The sequence below is a fragment of the Grampus griseus genome, assembly GCF_964374135.1.
Source record: "Grampus griseus genome assembly, chromosome: 16".
NCBI lineage: Eukaryota > Metazoa > Chordata > Mammalia > Artiodactyla > Delphinidae > Grampus > Grampus griseus.
The window spans coordinates 27,240,789-27,268,685 of record NC_139010.1 but is presented as its reverse complement, the minus strand read 5'-3'; the positions used below and the strand labels follow the sequence as shown (position 1 = coordinate 27,268,685).

The following is a 27,897-nucleotide window of genomic DNA, read 5'->3' as shown; positions in this document are numbered from 1 at the left end:
ATGTGAAATTGCCAAATGCCGATGATACCCTGTAAAAGCAAAAAGAAAACAGTGCATAGGTTCAGCCTAATATAAACGTTCCTTATATTGTTGCGTAAACTGAGCTAGGACGTTGGGGAAAAGGTAGATGGGAGATTTCCAGAGCATCGGGAGGAGGGCCGCGGAGGAGAGGGCGTGGTGGAAGGAGGTCCTGGCGCTAGAGGAAACCAGGGACGCCGGCTCCACTCTCCGCCTCAATTCTGGCCGACGCAAGCTTGGCCACACCCCCCTTTGCAACCGCCGTAAAGTGTGGTGTCGTGGCCCCGCCCATTTCGGCGCCTCTTGTGGCGCCGGCGCCCTGGGCTTTTTGCGCGGGAAAAGGGTGTCGCTCACGTCTGCTCAGCGTCACTGGAGTCAGGCTTATTTCGCTGAGGTCGCCGCCGGCTCCGCGCCGCTGCCGGCCATGGGGCTTCTGGAGCTGTGCGAGGAAGTGTTCGGCACCGCCGACCTTTACCAAGTGTTGGGCGTGCGGCGCGAGGCCTCAGACGGCGAGGTCCGACGCGGCTATCACAAGGTGTCCCTCCAGGTGCACCCGGACCGGGTGGGCGAGGGCGACAAGGAGGACGCCACCCGCCGCTTCCAGGTGCGCTAGACCCCGGTCCGCCGGTTGCCCGGGCTTTTCTCCGTCTTCTGGCCGCCCGACCCCGCCCAGGTGGAGTGAGCCGAACCCGGCCTGGCGTTTTCTAATCTTTATTTCTCGCGGCGCGGTTTCAGTGAGAGGCGCAGGGTTGATTTTTGGATGCTCTTTCCCGCAGATCCTTGGGAAGGTCTATTCCGTTCTGAGTGACAAAGATCAGAGAGCAGTGTACGATGAGCAGGGAACAGTGGACGAGGATTCTGATGTGCTCAGCCAAGATCGGGACTGGGAGGCCTATTGGAGATTACTGTTTAAAAAGGTAAAGAACTCTGGAGATTTCCTTGTGACTGTTTTCATCATTCATTCAACAAACGTTTATTGAATGCCTCTAAGGCCTTGCATTTTGTGTTGTGTAAGAATGAGGAATTTTATTTGGCCTCGAAATATCAATAAACACACACATACACACCGGCGTTCCTCAGGAGATACCTATCTACTTATCGATCTTTGAAGAAGGGAAGACATATCTCACTGTTAGTTTGAACCGTGTGTGTGTATCCATAACACATGCACCTACATACACACACACACTCTTACTGAAATGGGTCTTTAATTTTCCGTTGATGTAAAGTGCTTGTAGTGAAATGGGGGCATTTGATTTTTTACAAGATGTGCTTTATTTTACATATTCCGATGTAAGTCCTGAAACTTTTCCTAGCTTGGAAACGTCACTTAAATTTTCCTGGTCTGTAGCTTAGCAGTTGTAAAGGTTGGATTAGGGAGAACTCTGGAAAGTCTTTGGCATAGAAACTTTGGTTCCTTGCAACAATTTCAACTCAAGTAACTGAGTTGAGGAGAAACATTTCAACACCTAAATATACTTTTTACTAGTATTTCTTTTATTTAAAATAAAATTCTCAAAGTTAAAGCATATGCCTCTCATTTGTTCAGATATCTCTAGAAGACATTCAAGCTTTTGAGAAGACATACAAAGGTTCAGAAGAAGAGCTGGCTGATATTAAACAGGCCTATCTGGACTTCAAGGGTGACATGGATCAGATCATGGAGTCTGTGCTGTGTGTGCAGTACACAGAGGAACCCAGGATAAGGAACATTATTCAACAAGCCATTGATGCCAGAGAGGTCCCGTCCTATAATGCCTTTGTCAAAGAAGCAAAGCAAAAGATGAATGCAAGGAAAAGGAGGGTAAGATTTTGAATGCTGTTTATATCTTGACTGCTTCCAAAAAGAATTTGAGGATATTTACAATAATGAAAATACATACAAGACTGCTGAAATAAAGACTAGGTTTAACTTGATTTGTAGTTTTCATCTAATAAAATGAGCAGATCAGCTCATTAAGAGAACCTTTTTTTCTACTGTGTTGTGCTCAAGAGGATTTTACTGCATGGATTATTTAGATAATATCATTTTAAAGTACCACTGAAATATTCTTCATATGGGCCAATTCTTGTAACCTTGCTGAGGCATTCCTGAGGAGATAAAATAATGGAGTCCAGATACACAGGCTAGACAGTGATTCTCACTTGGTTAAGGCGTGGCGGGGAGGGTGACAGAGGCTGTCCCTTTAAAACTGTGTCTTGTTAATTCAGATTCCTTTGTTCTTGCCAGATTGATTCTTGAGTTGGACCCAGAATATACATTTTTTTAAACAAACAATTTAGTTTATTTTGATAACAGTGTCTTTCCAAACACACTCTGAGGTACACTTTTGTGGAGTATCAAGGACTGTGGCTTGTGTGTCCTTTATACCCATATTAAACTGTGGAGTTGGTGAGGGTAAGGATGATGGCAGGGGAAAGGAGCTTAAGGATATCTGGGGTTCAGGGAGGGAGTGGATCCAAGGTAACAAACATCTGTGCCTCTGGTCTTTTGGTATTAAAAGGCACCATTGCCTCAACCTGGCTTTCATAATGGGAGCTCCACGGAGAGCAAACAGTGTAAGACTGTAGCTCTTTGGTGGGTACTTTACTTTGTATGGCTGAAATGGGGGTGGAGGTAGGTCTGCAGCTTTTAGGTAAAGAGACAGGAGAAACCTGACACCTGTGCTGAGTTGAGAGAAGTGGAATGTGTATCAAGATCATCATTTTGGCTCATAGGCTACATCTGTCTAGATTCAAGCTGACAGTTTATCTTAAGTTGGTAATCATTTTTTAGGTGAAACTGAGCACAGCTGTATTCAGTAATAGGCTATTAGCTTGAGAAACTTCCCTAGAGTTTGGGGGAGCGGGGCGGGAGGCTGGAATACTTTTGAGTGAGACTCCCACAAACTTGGAGAGGGGAATACAGTATTAAAAGAAATAAATTGAATACAGGGACTGAAAGTAGACAATGGAAACTGTGTCTCTTTATTGGAATAACAGGGTCCTAATGTATCATAACTCTCAGTATTAATAGTATTCATTGCTACTTAGAAAATTCACTGGGGGTTGGGGCCTCTTATAGTCTTACTTGTTGCCCTGAAGGAAAGAATGAACTTATTAACCTTTCCCAAGGTATTCTTGTGGTATTTTGGAATCAGTGCCCTAGTAACATTTGGCAAGAGGAGGTGGCTTTGAAATCCGGTAAAGAAAGGTTAAAACTGAATTTGTTAGAGTTTATCCTAACTACTCAGGGGAAATTTTAAACCAGGGTTGCTCTCAAGGCTGCCCCAAGTCACATGTAGTAAATTGGGTTTCCAGAGGAGGAATCTGAGGTGCCTATATCCTGGCAGAATTTTGAGGGCATCCTTGGCTAAGTGACCTTTCTTAGCTCTTCTAGCATTTTGGTTTCCTTCCTGTCACCATGTGGTTTATGAAACCAAATTACCTGCTTACCCCTAGCAAATACAAATGGGGAGCAGTCAGAAATGCTTATTGGAATCAGAGGATCTACTGCTTGATGTCAGCAATGCTGCCTTTTAGTGAGTGTCATATTTATGCAATTTTATCCTTTTAATTTATATAATCTTCAAATTGAAGGAGTCTTAAATTTGCTTTGGGGAAATAGGGTGTATTTTTAGTATTTGCTAGATGGCCATAGCGTCTCACATGAGTTTCTGTTTTAGGCTCAGGAAGAGGCTAAAGAAGCAGAAATGAGCAGGAAGGAGTTGGGGCTTGATGAAGGAGTGGATAACTTGAAAGCACTCATTCAGGTAAACCTGGCAGGTTGTCTGTGAAGGTTGCCACCACTTCTTTCATGTTCTGATTCTTACTGCTAATATTTTCTTTGGAGTGTATGTACAGTATTGTGGGCATTTTGTTTTCTTCTTTTAAGACATTCAGGTACCATACAGTCATCCTTTTAAATTGTACAGTTCAATGGTTTTTAGTATATTTATTAGGTTTTACAATCATCAGCAGTAATTCCAGAACATTTTCATCACCCTAAACAGAAACCCCTTATCCATTAGCAGTCACTCCCCATTCTCCCTTTCCACCAGCCCCTGGAAGCTGCTAAGTACTTTTATCTCTGTGGACAGTCTTGTGTTTTGAAAGCTTGTGTTTTAACTTCTCAAACAGAGCAGACAAAAGGATCGGCAAAAGGAAATGGACAATTTTCTGGCTCAGATGGAAGCAAAGTACTGCAAACCTTCCAAACGAGGGGGGAAAAAAACAACTCTCAAGAAAGAAAAGAAATAATGGAATTTTCTCTTCAAAACTCCTTAGGTGTTAATTGATGCCATCATAGGCAAGGTGCCGTCAAGATTTGAAGACAAAAGTTAACCCTTGAGAAAAGTTATCTTTCAAGCCTAAATGATTCAGATCAACTACATAAACCAAACAGAATCTCTCAACCTGATGTTAGTATATCCTGGAAACACCATGACATTCTGTGAGGTCCTCCTATGAAGGAATTTGGTGGTGATCATTGAGGGAGCGGAAGGGTATATGCTTCCTGACAGCACTCTTCTATGGGTCTTCTGTACAAGGAACTGTACCTATAATGCAGATCTATCCCTACCACATTTAGCAGTTGTCATTTTGCCACACAGGAGTGAGCTGCAGGGTATTTAGTGGTGTGTGTTTATTAGAACAGGTACTTTACCTAGCCTTCAACACACTTGCTGGACATCTGTCTTCCAAATACTTGCCAATTTACTTTCAGTCTTTTTTTTTTTTTTTTTTTTTTTTTTTTTTTTGTGGTATGCGGGCCTCTCACTGTTGTGGCCTTTCCCGTTGCAGAGCACAGGCTCCGGACGCGCAGGCTCAGCGGCCATGGCTCACGGGCCTAGCTGCTCCGCTGCATGTGGTATCTTCCCGGACCGGGGCATGAACCCATGTCCCCTGCATCGGCAGGCGGACTCTCAACCACTGCGCCACCAGGGAAACCCCTGCTTTCTTAATGTTCTTGCATAGACCCTCTCCTTTTTGTTTTACAACTAAGTTTTGCACTCTTTGCTTGAGGTTTGTAGGAGAAACAGGTGTTCAGATAACTTCAAGCATCTTACATGATTAAATAAACAAGTAAAAAAATGACTGTTAAGTTCCAGGAGCTTTTTAAATGATCCCAGTGTGATCATTTAAAAGATGATCTAGAAACGATATGAATGGTGCTTAGGATAAAGAAGAGAGAAGAAAAGTAGTCGTAGTCAGCATTGTAGCAGATAGCCTGGTTTAAGTTGCCTCAAGAGATGTTGTAGTCCTGCCTGTAACTGCTGAATGTCCTTAAGTCACTGAGCTTGTCTGAACTTCTCTCCTCTATAAAAGAGTAAGGGAGCTGGGCTAAATGACTTGTTAGAGGCTCCTTCTGACTCTTAACTTTAACCTTGAAAGGCAAGACGTCTTGATCCAGTGGCTTGTTATTATGTACTCCTGGTATTGATTTGTGAGAATGGTACAGAGATTTTCACTTATATTTAGTTGAATTGGTATGAACTCATTAGAATATATGGAAATTTTTTAGGGACTGTTCAACTTAAAATCTCTGATTTGTAAGCTAATATATTCAATACCATATACATAAAACAAGCCTTCTGTTACTGAGATTTATGTATCATGATTTATCTGGGGTAAGCCCATGACACATTTTCAGTTTGTGATTATAAACAGGTTAAAAAATACTCTTTAATTGCATCAAAAATACAATTTTAATGCAGGTTGTTTGAAGCATCCGTCTTCATGTGATAGCATTAGATAAGTGCAAAATAATAAAATTACCCCAATTGAATTGATCAACTCTGAAGATTAACAGTAAGATCTAAAACCAGTATGATCATCAAAATTAAAATTCAGTGAAATTTAAATAAAATAAATGTAAGCCATAGTTAAAACCATTGTTAATGAGTGCACTCAGGAAAGGTCCATGTGAAAATTGGAAGAATGTCCAAGTTCTCTTCCTTTGCTCTTAGGATATGTTTATACTGGACTAATTTGCAGGGTTTCTGAAATTTTAAGAAGTTGTGTCTTGCTGGCTCACTAATAGAAATATTCTATAAATTTTTAAATTGCCTTTCTTAGATCTGCAGGAGAAAATCGGCAAGGTGAGTTTAATATTTGGAAATAAATACGACCACTAAAGTACTTTAAGAAGAAAAGAAGCATAACCTGATGTCAAGCAGGTGTTGTGAGGTTGAGTCGTCCTATGTGAAAAAAAAATCCATTATGGTTTATTACATAGGTTACTTTACACCAGTGCTCAACATTTATGTCTTTAGTTACTCACCCCTGCCATATCTGTCTGCCTGTGGAATTGGACATCTAAAGAGAAAACTTTAGGAACGACTCACCTGTTTGATGAGTAGCTCAGATTTTTGACAGCACTGTCTCCTAAAAATGACGTAAAAGTGAGTACACCTGTCCAAAAATTAACACAAGCAGAAGTATTCCGAAGCCAGTGATAATGTTATCAAACAATTTCCTACTTTTTGTGTATGTATAGTCTGATAGAATCCTGTAATAATTGAACTGATCATTGTTAACAGACAATATGAACAGTGATTTGGAGGATATTACTCTTTTGTTACATCTTTGGGTACAAATTTTACTGTCCAGTGAAATGGTTAACTTATGCTGAAAGAAGACAGTAACTGGAGATAGAAGCAGTACCCATGTAATCTTTGGCTGATACTGTTCTCAGTCTGTTGTACCAAAATAACTCTTCATGAAGATAGTTTCAAGTTGTCTCCTGTTTACAAGCTCTGCATCACGAGATGACTGAACACTGATTTGTGAAATCTTCCCACATGTTCCCTGCAGCATGAGGCAGGTTCTTCTCACTTGCCCTATGGTCCCTGCCTGGTTCTAGTGATAGGTCCACCTCTGTTTTGAGATTTTGTAGATCCATGTAACTGAGGACCTGTCAGACAAAGATGACATCATAGAGTAACATTAGTAGACATTCTAGATTTGATTGTCTCAAGTTCATGTATGGGCTTTTTTGCTCCAGTTATCAGTTAGACTTTAAATTTGGAGCCTGTGACTAAACAGTAAAGTATATATTTACCAAGGCAATAAAAATCATGTTTGTGTATTTTATAATGTAAAAATAAAGAAACAAAATCTATATTTAGATATGAAAGCAGTAACCTAATTTTAGAAAATAGCCACTAATTTAAAAGGACTTACCTAAATATTATACTAGTTATACTTGACCGGCAGCATGGCCAAATGTAATAACTAGCTCAGAGGCAGCAGTGCTTCTCTGAGAACTGATCCAAGAACCGAATCCACTGAAAGCATTCAAAGACTACCAAATGATGCTACTAGGAACTGAACTAAAAGAATTCACTTGGATTACAGAGAAGGTTTGAGGCAGATTACTTTTTAATGTACTTGCTGATTAATCTGATTATTAACAGGAAACATTTCAACTGCCCAATAGTTCTAAATTTCACCTATAACATAAGGAGAAAATGACCCTGATGGTGAGACCATTATAGGAAGAATTAAGACATCCTTAAATTTTCTCTCATCACTCACATGAAAATAGAAACTATAGAATATAACTTAGAAGATAAAAAAGTTAATGGGATAGAATCAGACTCCTTGTGTCTTGACATTGTGAATTTCTTTTCTTACCTTGGCCTAGCAGCTTAACTGACCAGATCAGTTTAATCCATAGCAATATGGGGTTTGCCAAGTAATAAAATCCATGCAATGTTTGAATGTTACGAAAATGACTTATTTGGCTTAAATTTTTTAGATTAAAAAAAAAAGTAGTTTGCCGGAATGGCAAGAGGTTAATTTTTATATGAGAAAACAAATCTGGAACTTTCTGGCTTTGAGCAGTGGAGTTCTGTAATTTTTTTATTATATCCCATATTCCAAAATGAATTTGAGGTAATTTACAAAGATGTAGGAAAACAAAATGTAATAAAATCTGGAGGAAGGAAAAATAAACATGGAAAACAGCAGGGTCTTAACCACATAGTAGTAAAATAAAAGCCATGGCCCGACCTGTTCCTGCAGATCCCCTACCAGGTCGGGCCTGATGAGGATGCTCAGTAGCACATGAACGACGATACTGTGTGTCCAGCTGAAAAAGAGAGAAGATGAGACACTTCTTACAATGTGACTTCTCCCAGAGGATAATGTGTTACTTGGTAGGAGGGAAAACCTTGAAGTTGGACAGCAATGTAATCGACATCATCTGACATTCTGAGGGACAAGTTGGCTAAGTGTACTCTTACGTTCCAAGTAAGAAAAATCCCAAGCCAGAAGCCCACAGAGCCATTGTTAACTTGTAAAAATTTCAAGTTCTACAACTTTATTAATATGTCTTTAAGAAAATCTTAGCATTTATAAATAATCCGTATGGTTTAATATTTCTAAATACTTAAAATTGGCTGTGAAGGGAATTTTTATCTGATTTCCATTGCCTGCTGACTGTTTAAAACAACAGAACCAGAACCTTTTCAGCAACATTGAAACACCCATGACTACTTCCATGCTTGAAATGTGACTCTCAACATGGAACTCAAACATTTCAAAATTATCTCAAGGGATTTAAAGATTTTAAGATACAACTAAAATACCTAAATGCAGATATTAAAAAAAGCTATCAATACCATCCCACTGGTACTTCTAGAATAAAAACGTCCCTCTCAGTTTCCTGTCAGCACTGGTATTAAGAGATTTGAGATTTTTTTTTTTTCTTTCCTGATGAAGCCCCATGTTTTCTATCAGGGATCAGCAAACTTTTTTTTGTGTAGAGGGCAAGATAGTAAACGTTTTATGTTTTGTGGTACATACTGTCAGTGGAACTCCTCAGTTCTGCTGTTACAGTAGGAAAGCAGCCACAGACAGTGAATGAGCATGGTGGCTCTGCTCTAAGAAAACTTTATTTATAAAAACAGGCAGTAAGCCGAACAGCCCAGGAACTACGACAGAGGAAAGAAAAGATTCTTCCCTAGGACCTGCAGAGGGAACATGGCTCTGCTGACACCTTGATTTTGGACTTAATAGGCTCTGGAATTGAGAGAATAAATTTCTATTGTTTTAAGCCACCCAGTTTGTGGTAATTTGTTATAGCAGCCCTAGGAAACTAGTACAATGTCCCATTCATTTACTACTCTCACCACTCTTCTAATGGAGGAAGAATCGTACAGTGCTTTAGGCTGATACAGTTTTAAGGGTTATGAGTTGAGATAAGTGTGTTGCAAATACCACTGTCTTGAAAACTGGTATAGGATGTGGGTTCCTGGTGCCTGGTTCCTGGGCCATAAGTGTAGCCCCAGTCACTTCCTAGGCTCTCCAAGCCCTCTTGCACAAAGCAAACGAGGTGGGGCTGAGCTCCTGGCTTACAATTTTGGGCAAGGTCAGTGCATGATCTCCAGTCTCCCAATCAGGTTTTTTTCTATTGTTTAAAAGTAAAAGGGCTAGTAAATGTACATTAAGTGGTAAGGCATTGTCAGCATTTCAAACACCAATTAACTAAGAACCCCCAAAAGTCTTAACTCGCACATCCACCAGTCCACATACATAATCTGATACCATTTTTTGTGTAATTCCCTAAGAGCAGTGTTAGAGAATGAAGTTAATGCTAATCTGATACACACTGGGGTTTAACATTTTGCTTATTCTCAGAAATAGCTAAACTTTAAATTGCTTAGAATTTGCAATTTATGTATAAGTTAAAAGAATGAGTGACAGAGACCAGTTAGAGTTTCAACAAAATATACTTAAAACTTAAAAATATTATTTTTATTAGAACCTCATCTTTTATTCTTAGAGTTTGATTAAGCCACCATGTAAAGCCTTAAGTCTGCCAAACTATTTTTTTCCCCTTTCCTCAACTATCAAGACCATAGAGGAAGTATGTCACTCTACCAGAAATGACTGAGTTGTGTTGGGCCTGGAGAAAAAGTCTGGTAAAAGGAGCCTCTCGTGGGGCTGCTGATGGTTAGGCTCATCCACCGCTGCACTTCGAGCTCGACTGGAATCGCCATGGGTTTTCTGCAGAAGAGATAAAAATTACAGAAACAGTTAATTCGTAGTGGAGCTGTGCATGTCCTTTATCAACCCTAACAGGTATGGTCACTGCAGGCCAAGCAGCTCCAATGCCATCGTTATGAATCAGAATTCAGTGTGTACTTTTGACAAAATATAGTGTTAAGTCAAGACCAGAGCACAGACCCTGCAGAATTACTGACCCTGAGGTTTTACAAGCACATTGAAAGGCAATAGGAAAGACATACCGTTTGCCTTTGTGGCCCCACAGTACTCAAGTGTTCCACTTCAGCTGTGCCAATAGGTGGCAGCAGATTATTTCGACTCAGGGGCAGTGGTGAGGGAGAGGAGAGTGAGTCGGCCGCCACTGGGCTGCAGATCCCATCAGCAGAAACCAAGACATGAAAGCATAAAGTTATAACAATATAAGCAAACTGATTAGAATCAAATAAATTGAGCAGATGAGTTTAATTTCATGCACAGAAAGCTTTAAGCTGCCTACATTTTTAAGTGAAGAGATCTCAATGAAAGGATTTTGGAGAATTAAAGTTTTGGGTTTCCTTCATAGTATTTTCTTATTGTTGAAACTTCATCCTGAGCATACAGCAGAAGTTGACCCTTTCTCCCACAGAGAACTGGAATAAAACAATTTTCCCTATATTGTGTTGTATTTCTCTGACAGTTATGGATTTGTAATTTCACATCTGATGGAACTCACAGTTCTGGGCTTTCTGGTTGTCCTTCTCACTAAAAACTATAATTTCCAGGTAAAGTTCCTAAACTTATTTCCTTCCATGGGATTTGGAGCAGTTTGCAGTATTACTCATGCCCAAGATAGTAATTAAAAGCTGAATGATACTTTTCATGTCCCAGAAAAAACAAAGCAGCTTACTTTTCCACTTGGAAAAAAGCACTGTCAGAGGGATGAGAGATTAATTATACATCAAGACCACTCATACTCAAATGAATGTATAGCTATATCAGTATAGATATAGGTATATCAACAAAATAGAGAGCAGCTGAGAACCCTGGTGTCCTAACAAAGATTTTTGGTGGTTTTGGACACCTCTTTTAGTAAGTCTATTGGGATAAATTGTAACAAGAAATTGAAAAGTCAAAATCAAGAAGTGTTGGGAGAGAAGTATAGTGACGTCCTGGATTTAGAGGCTGAATTCAAAACACAGTTATGGTGTTGTCATCTCACACCCTTGTTCTTAGTCTTAGAAATTAACTATCCTAAGATGTTTTGTAAGTCAACAACTAATGAAAGAATTTTATTTTAAAGACTTGGCTTGGTATTTTTTGCACAGTGAGGCTCAGAGTGTCTAGTGAATGAAAAGTGGGAAAAGGGAAGAGAACATGTTTAGTGTTACTTCCTAAGACGTGCCAAGGTGTATAAGCATCTACTTATCTGAGGTTTTAAAGTTTTCATTGTCAATGGAATAGGTAGATCCTAACGGTACAGAAAAATATTAAAGGAGAATTAACTATTATTTGGGGAAGAATTTCACTGAGGATGTTCCCACTAAGGAAAATGTTTTAATAAAATACATATGTCTTTTATTCCTTTGGTGAGTTCTACTGAAGTATTCTAGCCAACATTTTATTTGTAGAAATATAAATCTTTAGCTAAATCAATAGGAAGATCCAGTATATCTATATTTCATTCAAATTTAACTCCATTTTTTCTGTATTAGATTTACACCAGTGTGCAGTTCATCATAAGAATATGTAATGATTACTGTTTAGGCATATATTTCAATCTTAGATTTAAATTCATTCTCTATGTAAAATTCTTCATTAGTTTTACCATAGATTCCAGATATTCTGCTTTTGAAACCTACATTCGGGATCCTCTGAGTATTTCCTCCATAGGTCTTGGTGTTCCAGCGCGTGAATGGCTTGTGCTGATGGGATGAAGGGTACGTGGTGGGGGATTGCGTCTCCTGGCGGACTGCACTGTATATGACAGAAATGATGTACTAAGCTCCAGGGCTCGATTTGGCCAATTTCGAGTTGAAAGGATGGTACTGGACCCAGGCCTCATAAGTAGCTTGTCATCAAGATCTCTAGTGTCCAAATATCAGAAACCCACAGTGAGATCAAGATTGCTCTGTACAGGGAGACAGAACTCAAAAGGTAAAAAGCCTTAGACTATAAAATACATTCAAGGGAGAAAAAAGCGAAAAGAGAAAACAATAAATAACCTAGTTTTAGAAGTTACATAATCTAGCTCAGGCATGAGAATGTGTACCTAAAAGAAGGACATCATTTCAATCTTACACATAATTTACTAGAATGGAGACTTGGGAAAGCAAGTCCATTTTTCACCTGCCATCACAGTCACTTCTTCAGTTACTGATAAAGACTAACCTGTAGGGTACCGACTCCAAAGTGCTTCCCAAAAGTTTACCTCAGGGTCTGTGCTTCCTACCATGTTTGAAGCATTCTTTTGTGCTGAAGGAATGTCACCAGAAAGACTTAGTTGAAAGGCCAATATTGCTGCTTAGTAGTGGTGTGGCACTAGTGTGGCTCCCACTGCAGAGATTAAAATGCTGAGCTAGCTGGAGCCTACAGGGATAGGGGGTTCCTTGGAAAGCTGGGAACAGGCAAAGGGTCCAGAGCTTTGTACAGCCCAGGGCAGTAGATCCCCATTTGCATAAACAACTGTGAAATATAACACTTTCCTGTAAGTACTCTGATAAAATACCATGCTCAACAGTTCAGTAGCTTAAACTCTGCCTTGTAGATTCAGCGGCTTTGTTTTTGTGTTTTAAGCAGATGAGAGAATGTTTGATTCTATTGTAAGGCACCTAAGAGATAGTATTTACACTGTGATGTGGAGGGGAAGTGAAAGAATAAAGCTCTGCCATGTGCTCTTGGCTTTCAGCAAGTTCCTCAATCTTTCAGGCCACTTTGGTGTCCTCTAGTGCAAAATATGCCTCAGGGTTTGGAGAACTTTGAAGGAAAAATGCCCATCACAGAATAGGGCTAAACCTTGAGCATTACTCATATGAGATCTTTCTGATCTTCCTAACCATTCACTTAAGCCTTTTCTTTACACAACCTACTGCTTTCTAATTACAGGGGTTTAGGCCTTAGCTGCTCTTTGTTCATCTTTATTCTTCCTCTGGACTATTCATTCATAACTGGATTTATCACCTCCACACTTCTAGATCAGCCTTCAAATCTGACCTTCTACATGGCCCATCATTGTAAACTCAACACACCCTAAGCTCATTTTCCCCCTGCCAAACAAGCTTTCCTTGAGCTTGAAATCTGAGTTGACTTTGATTCCTGTATTTTTATAGAATGTGATTTCTTTTGCAATATCTCCTAAAATATTTCATTCCTTTTTTTAGTCTTGCTACAACTTGAGAACAGACCCATAGCAGCCTGAACTCCTGCATTAGACTCCTTACTTTCATTTCCTCCTGCATCAATCCAATCTGTGTCCTACTGCTGTGAAATCTATCTTTCAGATTCCTGTTTTAAATATATGTGCTCCCCAGCTGGACTCACACATTGCTCACGTGGGAATGTAAAATGGTACAATTCCTTTGGAAAATTGTATGGCAGTTTATTATAAAGTTAAGCATACACTTAACCTATTCTGTAACACTTTCACTTCTAGATACTGAAAAATGAGACCATAGGTCCACAAAAAAGACATGTGTAAGAATATTTATAGTGCCTTTTATACATAACAGCCCCAACCTGGAAAATAGCCCAAGTGTTCATTAACGGAAGAATGGATAAACAAATTGTGGTGTACTATTACAATAGAATACTACTTGGCAATAAAAGAGAATCACATGCAACAACATGGATGGATCTCAAAAACATGACATTCAAAACCCTCCATAGTCTGGTCCCAAAGTTCTTTAATTTCATAGTGTCTTCTTTCCCACTAATCACACCATGGTCTATTTTAGTTGTAGAAGATTGTCAGTGGTCTTTGATCAGAACATTAAAATTCTAACCTATTGCTTCCTATCCTACTACAGCAAAAATGGTCGGCTTTCTCTTCTAAATATTTGTATTTTCCTGTTTCCAAACCTTTTTCCACACCATTCCTCCTACCTAGAATAGCCTTGCTGCTCTTCTCTGCTTATCCAAACTTCTGTCTTTCAAGGACACGTTCAAAACCTACACTTACCCACCAAAATGCTTCCCTTCTTTGGGACTACCATAGTGCTCACACTGAGTACACAAACTTCGCCCTCAGTCACAGGAATGCCCTGTATGGTTAGGTCTCTTTTTACCTTTGTGCCTTCTCAACAGTTATTTTATCAGCTCCTTGAAGGTGGAGACCATTTTCCTTATATGTTTTTACTCCCCAGATGTCTCTGGTTGCTTGGTACGTACTCAATACATGCATGTTGATTGACTGACTTTGCTTTCCTTTTATTTCTCAGTGATCTACTTAAACTCTATAGTCTTAAAGTTTTATACTTCTTACAGGAGCTTGTCCATTAGGGAGAGATTTCTTGGCTGTAGAGGCATCCCATGAACCAAGAGACCATTCACATTTGGCTGATGACCACTTGCTGCTTGACAGAGACTCATCTACATATCAAAAGAAGGTGTTACTCATTGGTTGGTGAAGATAGCAGCTTGGTTTCCCAACTTTGCCAGAAGTTAGTATTTCCAAATTAGGTCATTTATACATTTTTCTCCTATGCCTTAACTTTTGTAAATCTTGGTCAGTACCCCAGCTGGAGCCCCAAATCCACTGTCAAGATGACAAGATCAGAGTGCTTTCCTCTCCATTTCTAAATGGGGAAGCCTGGTCAACTTAGATGAAAGCAATTAATAGTCACTCTCATAGGGGAGAGAGGACCTTTATTATTATTATTTACATTATACTAGAAAACAAAATATGGAACAAAAATGGGGAGAATAGGGGTAAACGCTATCTCTTTTACCATCACATAATCCTATGCTCTGCATCAACTAATGCTTTCTCCTTCACTACACCTGGAGCAGTCAGCTCTCAAAAATAACGTAAATTCTGAAGACTTTATTAGAAGGAGTTAATTGTATCTTAATGTTAGCAGGATTTAATCTTAACTGCCACCGCCACCTTAGTGTCCTGTTTATTTTCTCTCTCAGTCAGTTAAGTGCCCTTTCTGGCCAGCTCCTTCTCTGCCACAGTATGCATTTTCCTCCTACTTTGTCTTAAGAATGTTTGGATTATTGCTTCTCCTTCCTTTGGTCATTAACAACCAGAACTGTGTACGTTAACTTTTCAGGGCTTAGGCTACCTAGGTCATAACCAGGCCAGTTCAACATGTAGAAGTATTTTATTACCATCATAGGAATATTAGATTATTACCTAGGTCATACTCCAGTGTGATAAGGTATGGGCCTTACTGAGTTTATTTTTATTTACTTTTTTTTTATTGAAGTAGAGTTGATGTACATATTATATAAGTTACAGGTGTGTACAGTATAGTGATTCACAAGCTGAGTTTACTTTTAAATAACCCTTTTTAAAATATAGCTGCACAATATCTGGCCAGTACACCAACAAAGCAAATACTAGATGTGGTACTAAACCCAGGCTTGATGAGCATGGGCCAAGGATGAGAATCCTTTTTCTTTTTATCCCTCCCCTGCTCCCACACTTTTTTTGCTACAAGTAACACTGGGAAGCTATCATTGTAAGAACTGGGATTACATAAATCATTACACGTGGATGAGACCAGGCTTATCAACCTTCTGCAAGAAATGGCCATTTTTATATGCTTGTCTACAGACTTATTTGAAACCATTTTCTCCTCCCTTTCATTTGCCTTTTACATCTGGTTATGATTAGTAAACATCCAAAAAGCAAAAATGTCAACAGATTCAAATATTAAAAATAAAACAAAAACCAGGTAGTCTGAGATAAGAGAAAAAAGAGGGAAGAAGTCAAAAAGAAATTCAAAGGACAGAATGTTAAGGCCACAGAAGATCTGATATTGGTCCCTCTTTTCATATTTTTCATTTTTTCCAAAGCAGACTTAAGTTGACCATATAGTTGAGTCTAGATTGCACAGCTTATAGATGCCTTTTCAAAAGAGCTGATTGAGAATTACTTATCAACTCTAATTTTCTATTAATTTTTTAACAGGTTAAATTTTTTTTAATTGTGGTAGAATATACATAGCATAATATTACTGTGTTAACCATTTTCACATGTACAATTCATTGACATGAGTGCATTCGCTGCTATTTTTTAAACTGAAATTAAACTTATCTTTGCAAAGAGTCACTGGATTACTGTGATAAACACATAACTTTACTGGAAAAGAGTCACAGTGATACAATTAAGGCAAATAACTGAGCAAACTTCATCTACAAGAACAGTCCTAGGTTCTCCAGTACATTCCCCTGTGCGACTTACCGGATTTGAGGTGATGGACAGCACCTTAGACAGTGGCACTCGAGGTAAGACCAAAGGTTGTGGTGCATTCAGCACACAGGGGCTTTCTGAAGCTGGTCTGGTGATTGCAACATTACTGTCATCATCTGAGCAAAGGAATAGAATCTATTATCCATGAATATCTTCAGACCCACAACAACAGTACTGTGAAAAAAAATCTTTCATGAGAATTCATAATCTCAAGATAGGCTTCACAGCTTTGCAGCCCAGTTTCATACCACCTGCACAGTTCAAAAAAACGCTTTAAACCATGAATTTATTTTAAAGTGTTTCCCAGGCTGGTGATTCCTGTTTGTACCTGGCATAAGGAAAAGCAAAGATTACTAGAGCAAAGCTGTCTAATAGAACATTTGGAGATTGAAGGAAATGTTCTACATATGCACTGTCCAGTATAGTGGCCTCTAGCCACATGTGGCTATAGAGCATTTAAAATATGGCTAGTGTGGGATCTAATCAAACTTACAAGCTTTTGCACAGCAAAGGAAACCATAAACAAAATGAAAAGACAACCTACAGAATGGGAGAAAATATTTGCAAATGATGCAACCAAAAAGGGCTTAGTTTCCAAAATATACAAACAGCTCATACAACTCAACAACAAAACCCTATCCAAAAATGGGCAGAAGACCTAAACAGACATTTACCGAAGAAGACATACAGATGGCCATGAAAAAGATGTGAAAAGATGCTCAACACTGCTAATTATTAGAGAAATGCAAATCAAAACTACAATGAGGTACCACCTCACACCAGTCAGAATGGCCATCATTAAAAAGTCTACAGGGGGCTTCGCTGGTAGTGCAGTGGGTAAGAATCTGTCTGCCAATGCAGGGGACACGGGTTTGAGCGCTGTTCTGGGAAGATCCCACATGCGGAGCAACTAAGCCCATGCACCACAACTACTGAGCCTGTGCTCTAGAGCCTGTGCACCACAACTACTGAGCCCACATGCCACAACTACTGAAGCCCACACACCTAGAGCCTGTGCTCTGCAACAAGAGAAGCCACTGCAATGAGAAGCCCGCGCACCACAATGAAGAGTAGCCCCCGCTTGCCGCAAGTAGAGAAAGCCCACGTGCAGCAACAAAGACCCAATGCAGCCAGAAATAAAATAAAATAAATTTATTTTTTTTAAAAAGACTACAAATAACAAATGCTGGAGAGGATGTGGAGAAAAGAGAACCCTCCTACACTGTTGGTGGGAATGTAAGTTGGTGTGGCCACTGGAAAACAGTATCAAGGTTCCTCAGAAAACTAAAAACAGAATTACCGTATGATCCAGCAGTCCCACTCCTGGGCATATATCTGGACAAAACTATAATTGAAAAAGATGCCCCTATGTTCACAGCAGCACTATTCACAATGGCCAAGACACGGAAACAACCGAAATGTCCATTAACAGATGAATGGATAAAGAAAACATGGTATATATTATATATACAACGGAATACTACTCCTCTGTAAAAAAGAACGAAATAATGCCATTTGCAGCAACACGGGTGCAACTAGAGATTATCATACTAAGTGAAGTAAGTCAGAAAGAGAAAGACAAATACCATATGATATCACTTATTCGTGGAATCTAAAAATGTGACACAAATGAACCTTTGTGATTCTGTGAAACAGAATCATGGACATAGAGAACAGACTGGTGGTCACCGGGGGGAGGGCACTGGGGGAGGGATGGAGTGAGAGGTTGGGGTGAGCAGATGTAAGCTTTTATATATAGAATGGATAAACAACAAGGTCCTACTGTATAGCACAGAGAACTATATTCAATATCCTATGATAAATCACAATGGAAAAGAATATTTAAAAAAGAATGTACATATGTATATAACTGAATCACTGCTGTACAGCAGAAATTAACACAACATTGTAAATCAACTATACTTAAGTAAAAAAAAATAAAATATGGCTGGTGTGATTGAGAACAATTTAAATTTTACCTAATTGTAATTAATTAAAATTTAAATGGCCACACACAACTAGTGAAACCTCATGCCCATTACCACTGCCAGTTTTTGTAAATAAAGCTGTAAGAGTAATTTGCTTATTCTCATTACTGTATAGTACTCCATCATATGAATATATCACGTTCTGCTGTTGAGGGATGTTTGGGTAGTTTCCAGTTTATGTTTTCCAGTATATAATGCTGTCATGGATATTCTTATATATGTCCTTGGGGAAGATGTATACTGAGTATATAGTAGTATACGCAGCCACATCCACTCATATACACATTGTTTATGGCTGCTTTCAAGGGCAGAGTTGAGTAGTTGCAACAGAGACTGGATGGCTGGCAAAGACTAAAACATTTACCATCTGGCTCTTTATACACAAAGTTTGCTGATCCCTATTTTAGGTCAATCACCCCACTAAACCAGTCAGAGACCTTCCAGCTCCATTATAAGATCATTGTCTTTTTTTCAAACTTTAAGTTTCAAAATCACAATAGTTATACAATGAAATAACCTAAATTTATGGATGCATGGAAAAATAAACTAAAAGGATATTAATTCATAGCCTAACATTGGTAAAATTGTGAAAGGTAAAATGAAAGTTTTCTCTGAAAACTTTCAGTGGTTGATACTGAAAACTGAAGTAATTCCTTTATTACCAGGATTTATTATTATTGGGGTTTGGATATGTCTCTGGACTTTATCTGTCCTGTATCTCCCAAAACTTAACCTCACATGATATAAAGCAGTTTGTTTTGAAAGGGTCTTAGACCTACTCTTCTCCAATACCAGCTTTAAAAGGGAACTTAAACATGCATACAACAGAGTGGCTTTTAAAAAAAAAAAAAAACTCACATGGACAGTATCAACTGTGGCAAACATGTGGAGCAACTGGAATGCTCATACAATACTGGAGAAAGTGTAAATAGATGCATCCACTTTGGAAAAAAATTTGGCAGTATCCACTGAAGTGGGAATAGCATATCCTATGACCTAGCAGTGCCACTGTTATGTACCCACTACATATGTTCACCAAAAGACATATACAAGAATGTTTATAACAGCACTATATGCCAGCAGACATAAACTGGAAACTACCTAAATGTCCATCAACAGTACAATGTGATATATTCATACAATAAAATACTATATAACAATGAAAATGAACTATTGTTACACTCAAAACAGTTGAATCTAACAGTGTTGAGTTTAAGAAGCCAAATGCAGAAGGGCACATACTATATGAATCCATTCTTAAAAGTTTTAAAACAGGCAAAACTAATCTGTGGTGCTGTAACTCAGGATAGGTTTACTTTTGGGGGGTAGGAGTTTAGTAACATGAAAGGGGCTTCTGAAGTGTTGGTAATGTTCTGTTCTTGATATGAGCATTGGTCATACAAGTCGACTCAGTTTTTAAAAATTAATCAAGGGCTTCCCTGGTGGCACAGTGGTTGAGAGTCTGCCTGCCGATGCAGGGGACATGGGTTCGTGCCCCAGTCTGGGAAGATCCCACGTACCGCGGAGTGGCTAGGCCTGTGAGCCATGGCCGCTGAGCCTACGCGTCCGGAGCCTGTGCTCCGCAACGGGAGAGGCCACAACAGTGAGAGGCCCGCGTACCGCAAAAAAAAAAAAAAAAATTAATCAAGCTTGATGTAAATTTATTTTGCAATATTCTATATAGATATGCTTTATATTTTTTAAATATATTTTTAAAATTTATTTTGGCTGCACCAGGTCTTAGTTGTGGCACGTGGGATCTTAGTTGCGACATGCGGACTTCTTGGTTGTGGCATGTGGACTCTTAGTTGCGGCATGTATGCGGGTTCTAGTTCCCTGACCAGGTATCGAACCTGGGCCCCCTGCATTGGGAGCATGGAATCTTACCCTCTGGACCACCAGGGAAGTCTCTCCCCTAGATACACTTTAATAGAAGTGTTTTTTTTAATGTATTTCCTGGACTTGTGCTTCCAGCCAAGATGGAGCAACAGGGACTGGCTTTACCCTCCTGCTTAAAACAACCAATAAATCCGTGAAACAACAGCTTTTAAGACACTGGGCATCAGGTAATGAAAGACAGTGAACCATGAGATAGTAAACAAATGATGCTAGCTCTGCAACTGCCTTGAAAGAGTTTCCAAGACATGACACAAAGAGGGAGAACAAAGGCAGATCCTGGTGGACTCCCTGATTTGAAAGTCCAGAGAGACCAAGACTGCTAGGGTTCATAGGACAGAGTATCAGAGAAGAAAAATGCACAGAAAGGGAACCCAGGATATCTGTAGAGTGTGGGGTGTCCTTTGAGTACTCAAAGGAGTATTGAACACTGCATGTATGAGAAAAAACCACCTGAGGCTAGGAAAGAGAACCAACTGAAAGAATTAGAGGGAATAGTGCCTGCTGCTCACATGGGACCAGGAACAGTGCCTGGTTCTTCCAGCCATACTAGAAAAACTCATAATTAATGGGGCATTGGGCAGAGTACTTAGGACAATCTTGCCTCAGTATCTGGGGGATAATTAGTTGGACTGATGACCTGTCTATAACAAATCATAAAAGCAAGACCAGAAGAGATCAAATTTTTTCCAAGTAACTTAAGTGCATCCCAGGAAAAACCGAAGAAGATACATACAAAAAAAAAAAACTCCCAATAAGATAAAATTCACCATGTCTGGCACCCAAAGAATACCATGCAGGAAAATACAACTCACAATGAGAAGAATATCAATCATTGAAACCAACCCAGAATTCACACATATGTTTGAGTTATCCCACTTTTTCAAAAAGAGACATGGAAGATATAAAATTCACCTAAATCATACTTCACAGAAAACAATGAGTAGAAAAATACACTGGATGAGCTTAACAGCAGATTCACCATTGTAAAAGAAAATATTAATGAACTTGAAGGCACAATAGGAAACATCCAAATTGAAATACACAGAGAAGAAAATTCTTTAATTAAAGCATCACATTTGAGGGATCAGTAAGCAAATGGACTAATATATATGAGTAACTGGTGTCCTAAGGGATGGTGGGCACCAGAAGAAATATCTGAAGAAATAATGGCTGAAAACTTTCCAAACAATGAAGACAATAAACCCACAGATCCAAGAAGCTCAACAAACTCCATGCAGAAGTAACATGAAGAAAATTACATCAAGGCACATCATAATCAAATTGCTCAAAACCAGTGAAAATGAGAAAAATCTTAAAAGCAGCCAAAGAAAAAATACATGAACGCAGGAACAAAGAAAAGGATGACATCAGATTTCTTGTGCAAGTGAGAAGACGGTGGACAACATCTTTAAAGTATGAAGAAGGAAATCCAAAAGAGGGGATATATGTATATGTATAGCTGATTCACTTTGCTGTATGTACAGTAGAAACTAACACAATATTGTAAAGCAACTATACTCCAATAAAATAAAATAGGTAACCAACAAGGACCTACTGTATAGCACAGGGAACTCTGCTCAATACTCTAATAACCTAAATGGGAAAAGAATTTGAAAAAAAGGAAATACATGTAGATGTATAACTGAATCACTATGCTGTACACCTGAAACTAACACAACATTGTTAACCAACTATACTCCAATATGATAAAAATTTTTTTAAAAAATAAATGAGATACACTGAATGTTAAAAAAAAAAAAGGTACCAAGAGAAAAAGTGTCCACCTGAAATTCAGTACACCACACAACTATCTTGCAGAAATGAAAGAAAAATAAGGAAATTTTCATATATCAAAAGAAAGCATTTCTCACCAACAGACTCACATACAAAAAGTTTTAGAGGACATCTCTCAGGTTGCAAGAATTAAAAAAAAATTTTTTAATGAGATAAAATTTGCATAACATGAGTCACCATTTTTAACCATTTTACAGTATACAATTAAGTGGTTTTTAGTATATTCATGATTTTCTGTAACCACCACCACTATCTAATTTCAGAAAATTTCCATCACTCCAAAAAGAAACCCCATACCTCCCAATGCACCTCTTCCTCCATCCCCTGGCAATCATTAAACTACTTTCTCTATGGACCTGCCTGTTCTGGAAATTTCACCTTAATGGAATCATACAATATGTGGCCCTTTATGTATGTCTTCTTTCATTTAACGTAATATTTTCAAGGTTCACCCATGTTTTAAGATGCTTCATTACTTAATTCCTTTCTTTAAAAAATAATTTATTTATTTTTGGCTGCGTTGGGTCTTCGTTGCTGTGCGCGGCCTTTCTCTAGTTGTGGTGAGCAGGCTTCTCATTGCGGTGGCTTCTTGTTGCAGAGCACGGGCTCTAGGCACATGGGCTTCAGTAGTTGTGGCATGTGGGCTTCAGTAGCTGTGGCTCAAGGGCTGTAGAGCGCAGGCTCAGTAGTTGTGGCGCAGGGGCTTAGTTGCTCCGTGGCATGTGGGATCTTCCCAGACCAGGGATCGAACCCATGTCCCCTGCATTGGCAGGCAGATTCTTAACCACTGTGCCACCAGGGAAGTCCCTTAATTCCTTCTAATATATGAATAATACTCCATTGCATGATGTATTAGTTACTCAAGCTGCCATAAAATATGACAGACTGGATGGCTTAAATAACAGAAATCTATTTTCTCACAGTTCTGGAGGCTGGAAGTCCATGATCAAGGTGCTGTCAGGGTTGGTTTATAGTGTGATCTCTCTTCCTGGCTCCTATGCAGCTGCCTTTTCCCTCTGTCCTTGCCTGACTTCTTCTCTTTACACACACAGAAATAGAGAGCTGTGATGTCTCTTCCTCTTCTTACAAGGATACCAACCCTATAGGATTAGGGTCCCACCCTTCTGACTCAGTTAACATTAATTACCTCCCTAAAGGCCCTATTTCCAAACCTAGTCACATTGGGGGTTAGGGCTTCCACATATGGATTTTGAGGGGGACACAATTCAGTCCATAACACATGGATATACCAAATTTTGTTTTGAATACCAAATTTTGTTTATCCGTTCATCAGTTGATGGATGTCTAGGTTGGTTCCACTTTTTTAAAAAAATTAATTTTTTTACTTATTTATTTTTGGCTGCATTGGGTCTTCATTGCTGTGAGTGGGCTTTCTCTAGTTGTGGCGAGCAGGGCTACTCTTCGTTGCAGTGCACAGGCTTCTCATTGCGGTGGCTTCTCTTGTCATGGAGCACAGGCTCTAGGTACATGGGCTTCAGTAGTTGTGGCTTGCAGGCTCTAAGGCTCAGGCTCAGTAGTTGTGGTGCCTGGGCTTAGTTGCTCTGCGGCACGTGGGATCTTCCCAGACCAGGGCTCAAATCCGTGTCCCCTGCATTGGCAGGCAGATTCTTAACCACTGCGCCACCAGGGAAGTCCTGGTTCCACTTTTTGACTATTATGACTAATGCTGCTATGAACATTCATGCCAGGGTTTTGTGTGGATATATTTCATTTCTCTTGATTATATAACTTTGAGTGGAATTGCTAGGTCATATGGTAATTTTATGTTTAACTTTTTGAGGAACTGCCAAACTGTTTCCACAGTGGCTGTACCACTTTACATTCCCACCAGCAATTTATGAGGGTTCCAGTTTCACAACCTCATGAACAGTTGTTATTGTCCTTTTCTTTTTTTAAAAAAAATAACAGCCATCCTAGTGGGTTTGAAGTGGTGTCTCATTGTGGTTTTGGTTTTGATTTGATTTCCCTAATGAATAATGATGTTGAACATCTTTTCATGTGCTTATTGGCTATTTGTATATCTTCTTTGGAGAAATGTCTGTTTGAGTTATTTGCCCATTTTTAAAAAAATAAATTTATTTATTTATTTTTGGCTGCATTGGGTCTTCGTTGCTGCGCACAGGCTTTCTCTAGTTGCGACAAGTGGGGGCTACTCTTTGTTGTGGTGTGTGGGCTTCTCATTGTGGTGGCTTCTCTTGTTGCAGAGCATGGGCTCTAGGCATGTGGGCTTCAGTAGCTGTGGCTCGTGGGCTCTAGAGCGCAGGCTGTTGTGGCGCATGGGTTTAGTTGCTCTGCGGTATCTGGGATCTTCCTGGACTGGGGCTCGAACCCATGTCCCCTGCTTTGGTAGGCAGATCCTTCACTGTGCCACCAGGGAAGCCCTATTTTCCCATTTTTAAATTGGGTTGTTTTTTCTTTTGTTTTTGAGTTGTAGATCTTTATAGACTGTGAGTACTAGATTCTTATCAGGTGTATGATTTACGTACACTTCCTCCCATTCTGTAGGCGGTCTTTTCAGTTTCTTGATAATGTCCTTTGATACACCCTAAAGTTTTTTATTTTGATGGAGTCCAGTTTATTTATTTTTTCTTTTGTTGTTTGTGGTCTTGGTGTCATATATCAGAATCCACTGCCAAATCCAAGCTCATGAAGATTTACTCCAATGTTTTCTTCTAAGTTTTATAGTTTTAGCTCTTAAATGTGTACCTTCAATCCACTTCAAGTTGATATTTTGTATATGGTGTGAAGTAAGAGTCTAACTTCATTCTTTACCATGTGGCTATCCAGTTGTGCCAGCACAATTTCTTTTTTTTTTTCCTATCTGAATTTGTTTTTGATTGACATATAGTTGATTTACAATATTCTGTAAGTTTCAGTTGTACAACATAGTGATTCACAATTTTAAAAGGTTATACCCCATTTATAGTTATTATAAAATATTGGCTATATTCCCTGCCAGTACCATTTCTTAAAGAGACTATTCTTCCCCCATTGAATGGTCTTGGCACCCCTGTTGAAAATCAGTTGGCCATAGATGTGTGGATTTATTTCTGGACTTTTGATTCTATTCCTTGGATCAGTATGTGTTCTTATGCCAGTACCACACTGTTTTGATTACTGTAGCTTTGTATTATGTTTTAAAACCAAGAAGTATGAATCCTCCAAATTTGTTCTTTTTCAATATTGTTTTGGATATTCAGGATACCTTGCATTTCTGTATGAATTTCAGGATCATTTCTACAAAAAAGGCAGTTAGAATTATGATAAGGTTATACTCAATCTGTAGATGTATTTAGGGAGTATTGCCATCTTAACGATATTTAGTCTTCCAATCCATAAACAGAGGGTGTCTTTCTATTTCTTTAGGTCTTCTCTATTTTCTTTCAATAATATTTTGTAGTATTCAGCATACAAGTCTTACACTTCCTTGGTTCAGTTTATTCCTAAGTATTTTATTCTTTTTGATGCTATTATAAATGAGTTGTTTCCTTAATTTCATTTTTGATTGTTCATGGGTAGAAGCTAGAAGAACTTTGAGAAGCATGATAGAGAAGACATAAATTACCTTGAACAGACTTAGTAGGAATCTGGATTTGGAGGAAGCTGTAGGGGAGGGCTCAGAAGGAAATGAGGAACATGTTATTAGAAACTGGAAGTAGGGAGATGCTTGTTATTTTGTGGCAGAGAGCTTAGTGAAATGGTCTCCTGTGGTCACATGGAAAGCAGAACTTTTAAGTGATGATCTTGGTTGTATAGCTAAGGAGATTTCCAGTCAAAGTGTTGAAGGTGAGGCCTGATTTTTTTCTTGCTGCTTATAATCAAACACGAGATGAGAGAGATAAATTGAGGGAAGAACTATTAAACATAAAGAAACCAGGACTTGATGATTTTGAAAATTCTCAATCTCTCTAGATGGCAAAAGATTCTAAATAAAGGAAGGCTATCAGACCCCCAAAATTCTACTGGCAGGAAGCAGCCTAATAAAATTACTTAGCTACAAACATGTGCTATGTTTCATGAAAAAGGAAGGATGACTCAGAGGTCAAAACCAAGAGCTCAGAGGGTAGAGCAGAAAGCTGAGAGGATTATTTCCAGGCCTTAATTAAAACTTAATGAAGGAACTCCCAGTATTTTCACAGCTGGATTTCAGAATTGCTGTGGACCCTTTTTTACTCTCACCTCCCTGACCCCAGCCTTTTAACTGGAGTGTCTATAATGGTTATCTTTTTCCTGGCCCACTATTGTATGTTGGGTGTGTTGGGGTCAAATAACTTGTCTCTAGGAGTAGAATGGCTGGATTATATAGTTAGATGTTTATATACCTGTGTATATAAGCTTTAGTTTCATAGGTTTATAGATGGAAAGGAATTGTGCCCCAGTAATTTCACTTCCTGTATTACATCCAGGAACTTCATTCATACCAGGACCTGATTCAAAGTCTTTGGAGCTGATGCTGTAATAGATGATTCTCTTGGAAACCTTTGAAGGGAGTTGAATGTACTTTGCCTGTGGGAGCACATGAATCACTAAGGGCCAGTGGGAAGACTAGTGGACAAATTCCAAGGTGCACCCCCCACCCCCCACCATGATTCTCAGCTGTTGATGTTCACACCTTCGTTTAAACCCCTCCCTTTGAGCATGGGCAGGACCTGTGACTTGCTTCAGATCAAAAGATGATGGTAAAAGTGATGGGATGTCACCCCCATGATTATGTTATATAAGTTTCTGTCTTGCTAGCAGATTAGCTCTCAGTCTTTCTTGCTGGCTTTGGAGAAATAAGCTGCCATGACTGCTACAGCTACAAGAAACTGGATGCTTCCAAAAACACACAAAAGGGGAAGTGGATCCTTTCCTAGTTGAGCCTCTACATGAGAACCCAGCCTTAGCCAACACCTTGATTGCAGCCTTGTGTGATCTTAAGTAAATGACTAGCTGGCTGTTCCTGGACTTCTGACCCACAAGTCTGTGAGATAATAAATGTGTGTTGTTTGAAGCTGCTAAGTTTGTGATAATTTTTGTGCAACATAGAAAATCAATACAGACAGTTCTTAAGAAGTTAAATATACATTTAACCATATAATTCAACGATTTCACTTGAAGAAATCTACCCAAGAGAAAAGGAAATATGTGTCAAAATTCTTGTACATTAGTGTTCATAACAGCATTAATAGTCCAAAAATGAAAACAATCCAAATGTCCATCAACAGATAAATGGATAAACAAGTTGTGGAACAATGGAATACAACTCAACAATAAAAGGAATAAATTACTGACACAGACAGTGACATGGATGACTGTCAAAATGATCACACTGAGGGAAAGAAGCCGACAAAAGAAGAGTAAATACTACATGATACCATTTAAGCAGATAACTTGTCATTTGGGGATGGTGGGTCAGGTAGGGGCAGGAGGGAGGGATTACAAGGTTATTAACTTTGAGGGTAATGGATATATTCACTGTATTGATTGTCTCATGGTTTCATGGCTGTATACATAGGTCAATTTATCAGATAATACACTTGAAATATGATTGGTTTATTGTATATCAATTCTTCAATAAAGCAGTTTTTTAAATGTATTTGCACATGTTTTTTCTCACAAATAATTATATTCAAAGAGAAAGCACAATCTCTATCTAGTCATCATAGAGTAGACCTTGTTACTTATGCACTCATTCCCAGATACTTTCCAAATATCTGTTAGTTTCTATGAGAAATACAAATATGATTCTTTAGTACTAATGAACATATAATTTAATAGACTGGTTACGGTTTGGAAAGCATAAACAAT

At 39.0% G+C, this 27,897-nt stretch overlaps 2 protein-coding genes across 6 annotated transcripts in view; one reads left to right on the top strand and one right to left on the bottom strand.

Moving 5' to 3' along the window:
* Positions 1-326: 326 nt before the first annotated feature.
* On the top strand, positions 327-27,858 carry DNAJC9 (DnaJ heat shock protein family (Hsp40) member C9). 3 transcript variants are annotated; one of them, XM_082674357.1, is made up of 5 exons: positions 327-622; positions 795-935; positions 1,568-1,822; positions 3,684-3,770; positions 26,514-27,858. In XM_082674357.1, exons 1-5 carry the CDS (start codon positions 443-445, stop codon positions 26,556-26,558), a joined length of 708 nt encoding a protein of 235 aa, XP_082530483.1. In that variant the 5' UTR covers positions 327-442; the 3' UTR covers positions 26,559-27,858. The 3 variants fall into 3 exon arrangements, with proteins under 3 accessions (XP_082530483.1, XP_082530481.1, XP_082530482.1); XM_082674355.1 differs by lacking the exon at positions 26,514-27,858 and adding an exon at positions 4,801-4,975; XM_082674356.1 differs by lacking the exon at positions 26,514-27,858 and adding an exon at positions 4,138-4,932.
* The window catches only part of FAM149B1 (family with sequence similarity 149 member B1), a 61,047-nt gene continuing 39,933 nt past the window's right edge, over positions 6,784-27,897 (bottom strand). For 2 of the 3 annotated variants that reach the window (XM_082674352.1, XM_082674353.1), the window contains 7 exons: positions 16,397-16,521; positions 14,468-14,574; positions 11,850-12,074; positions 10,254-10,377; positions 9,886-10,011; positions 8,014-8,092; positions 6,784-6,913 (listed from right to left, as the gene is read on the bottom strand). In XM_082674352.1, coding sequence (XP_082530478.1) covers positions 6,840-6,913; positions 8,014-8,092; positions 9,886-10,011; positions 10,254-10,377; positions 11,850-12,074; positions 14,468-14,574; positions 16,397-16,521 — 860 coding nt within the window. In that variant the 3' untranslated portion in view covers positions 6,784-6,839. The remainder of the gene's footprint in view (positions 6,914-8,013; positions 8,093-9,885; positions 10,012-10,253; positions 10,378-11,849; positions 12,075-14,467; positions 14,575-16,396; positions 16,522-27,897) is intronic. The other variant, XM_082674354.1, reaches the window with a different exon arrangement.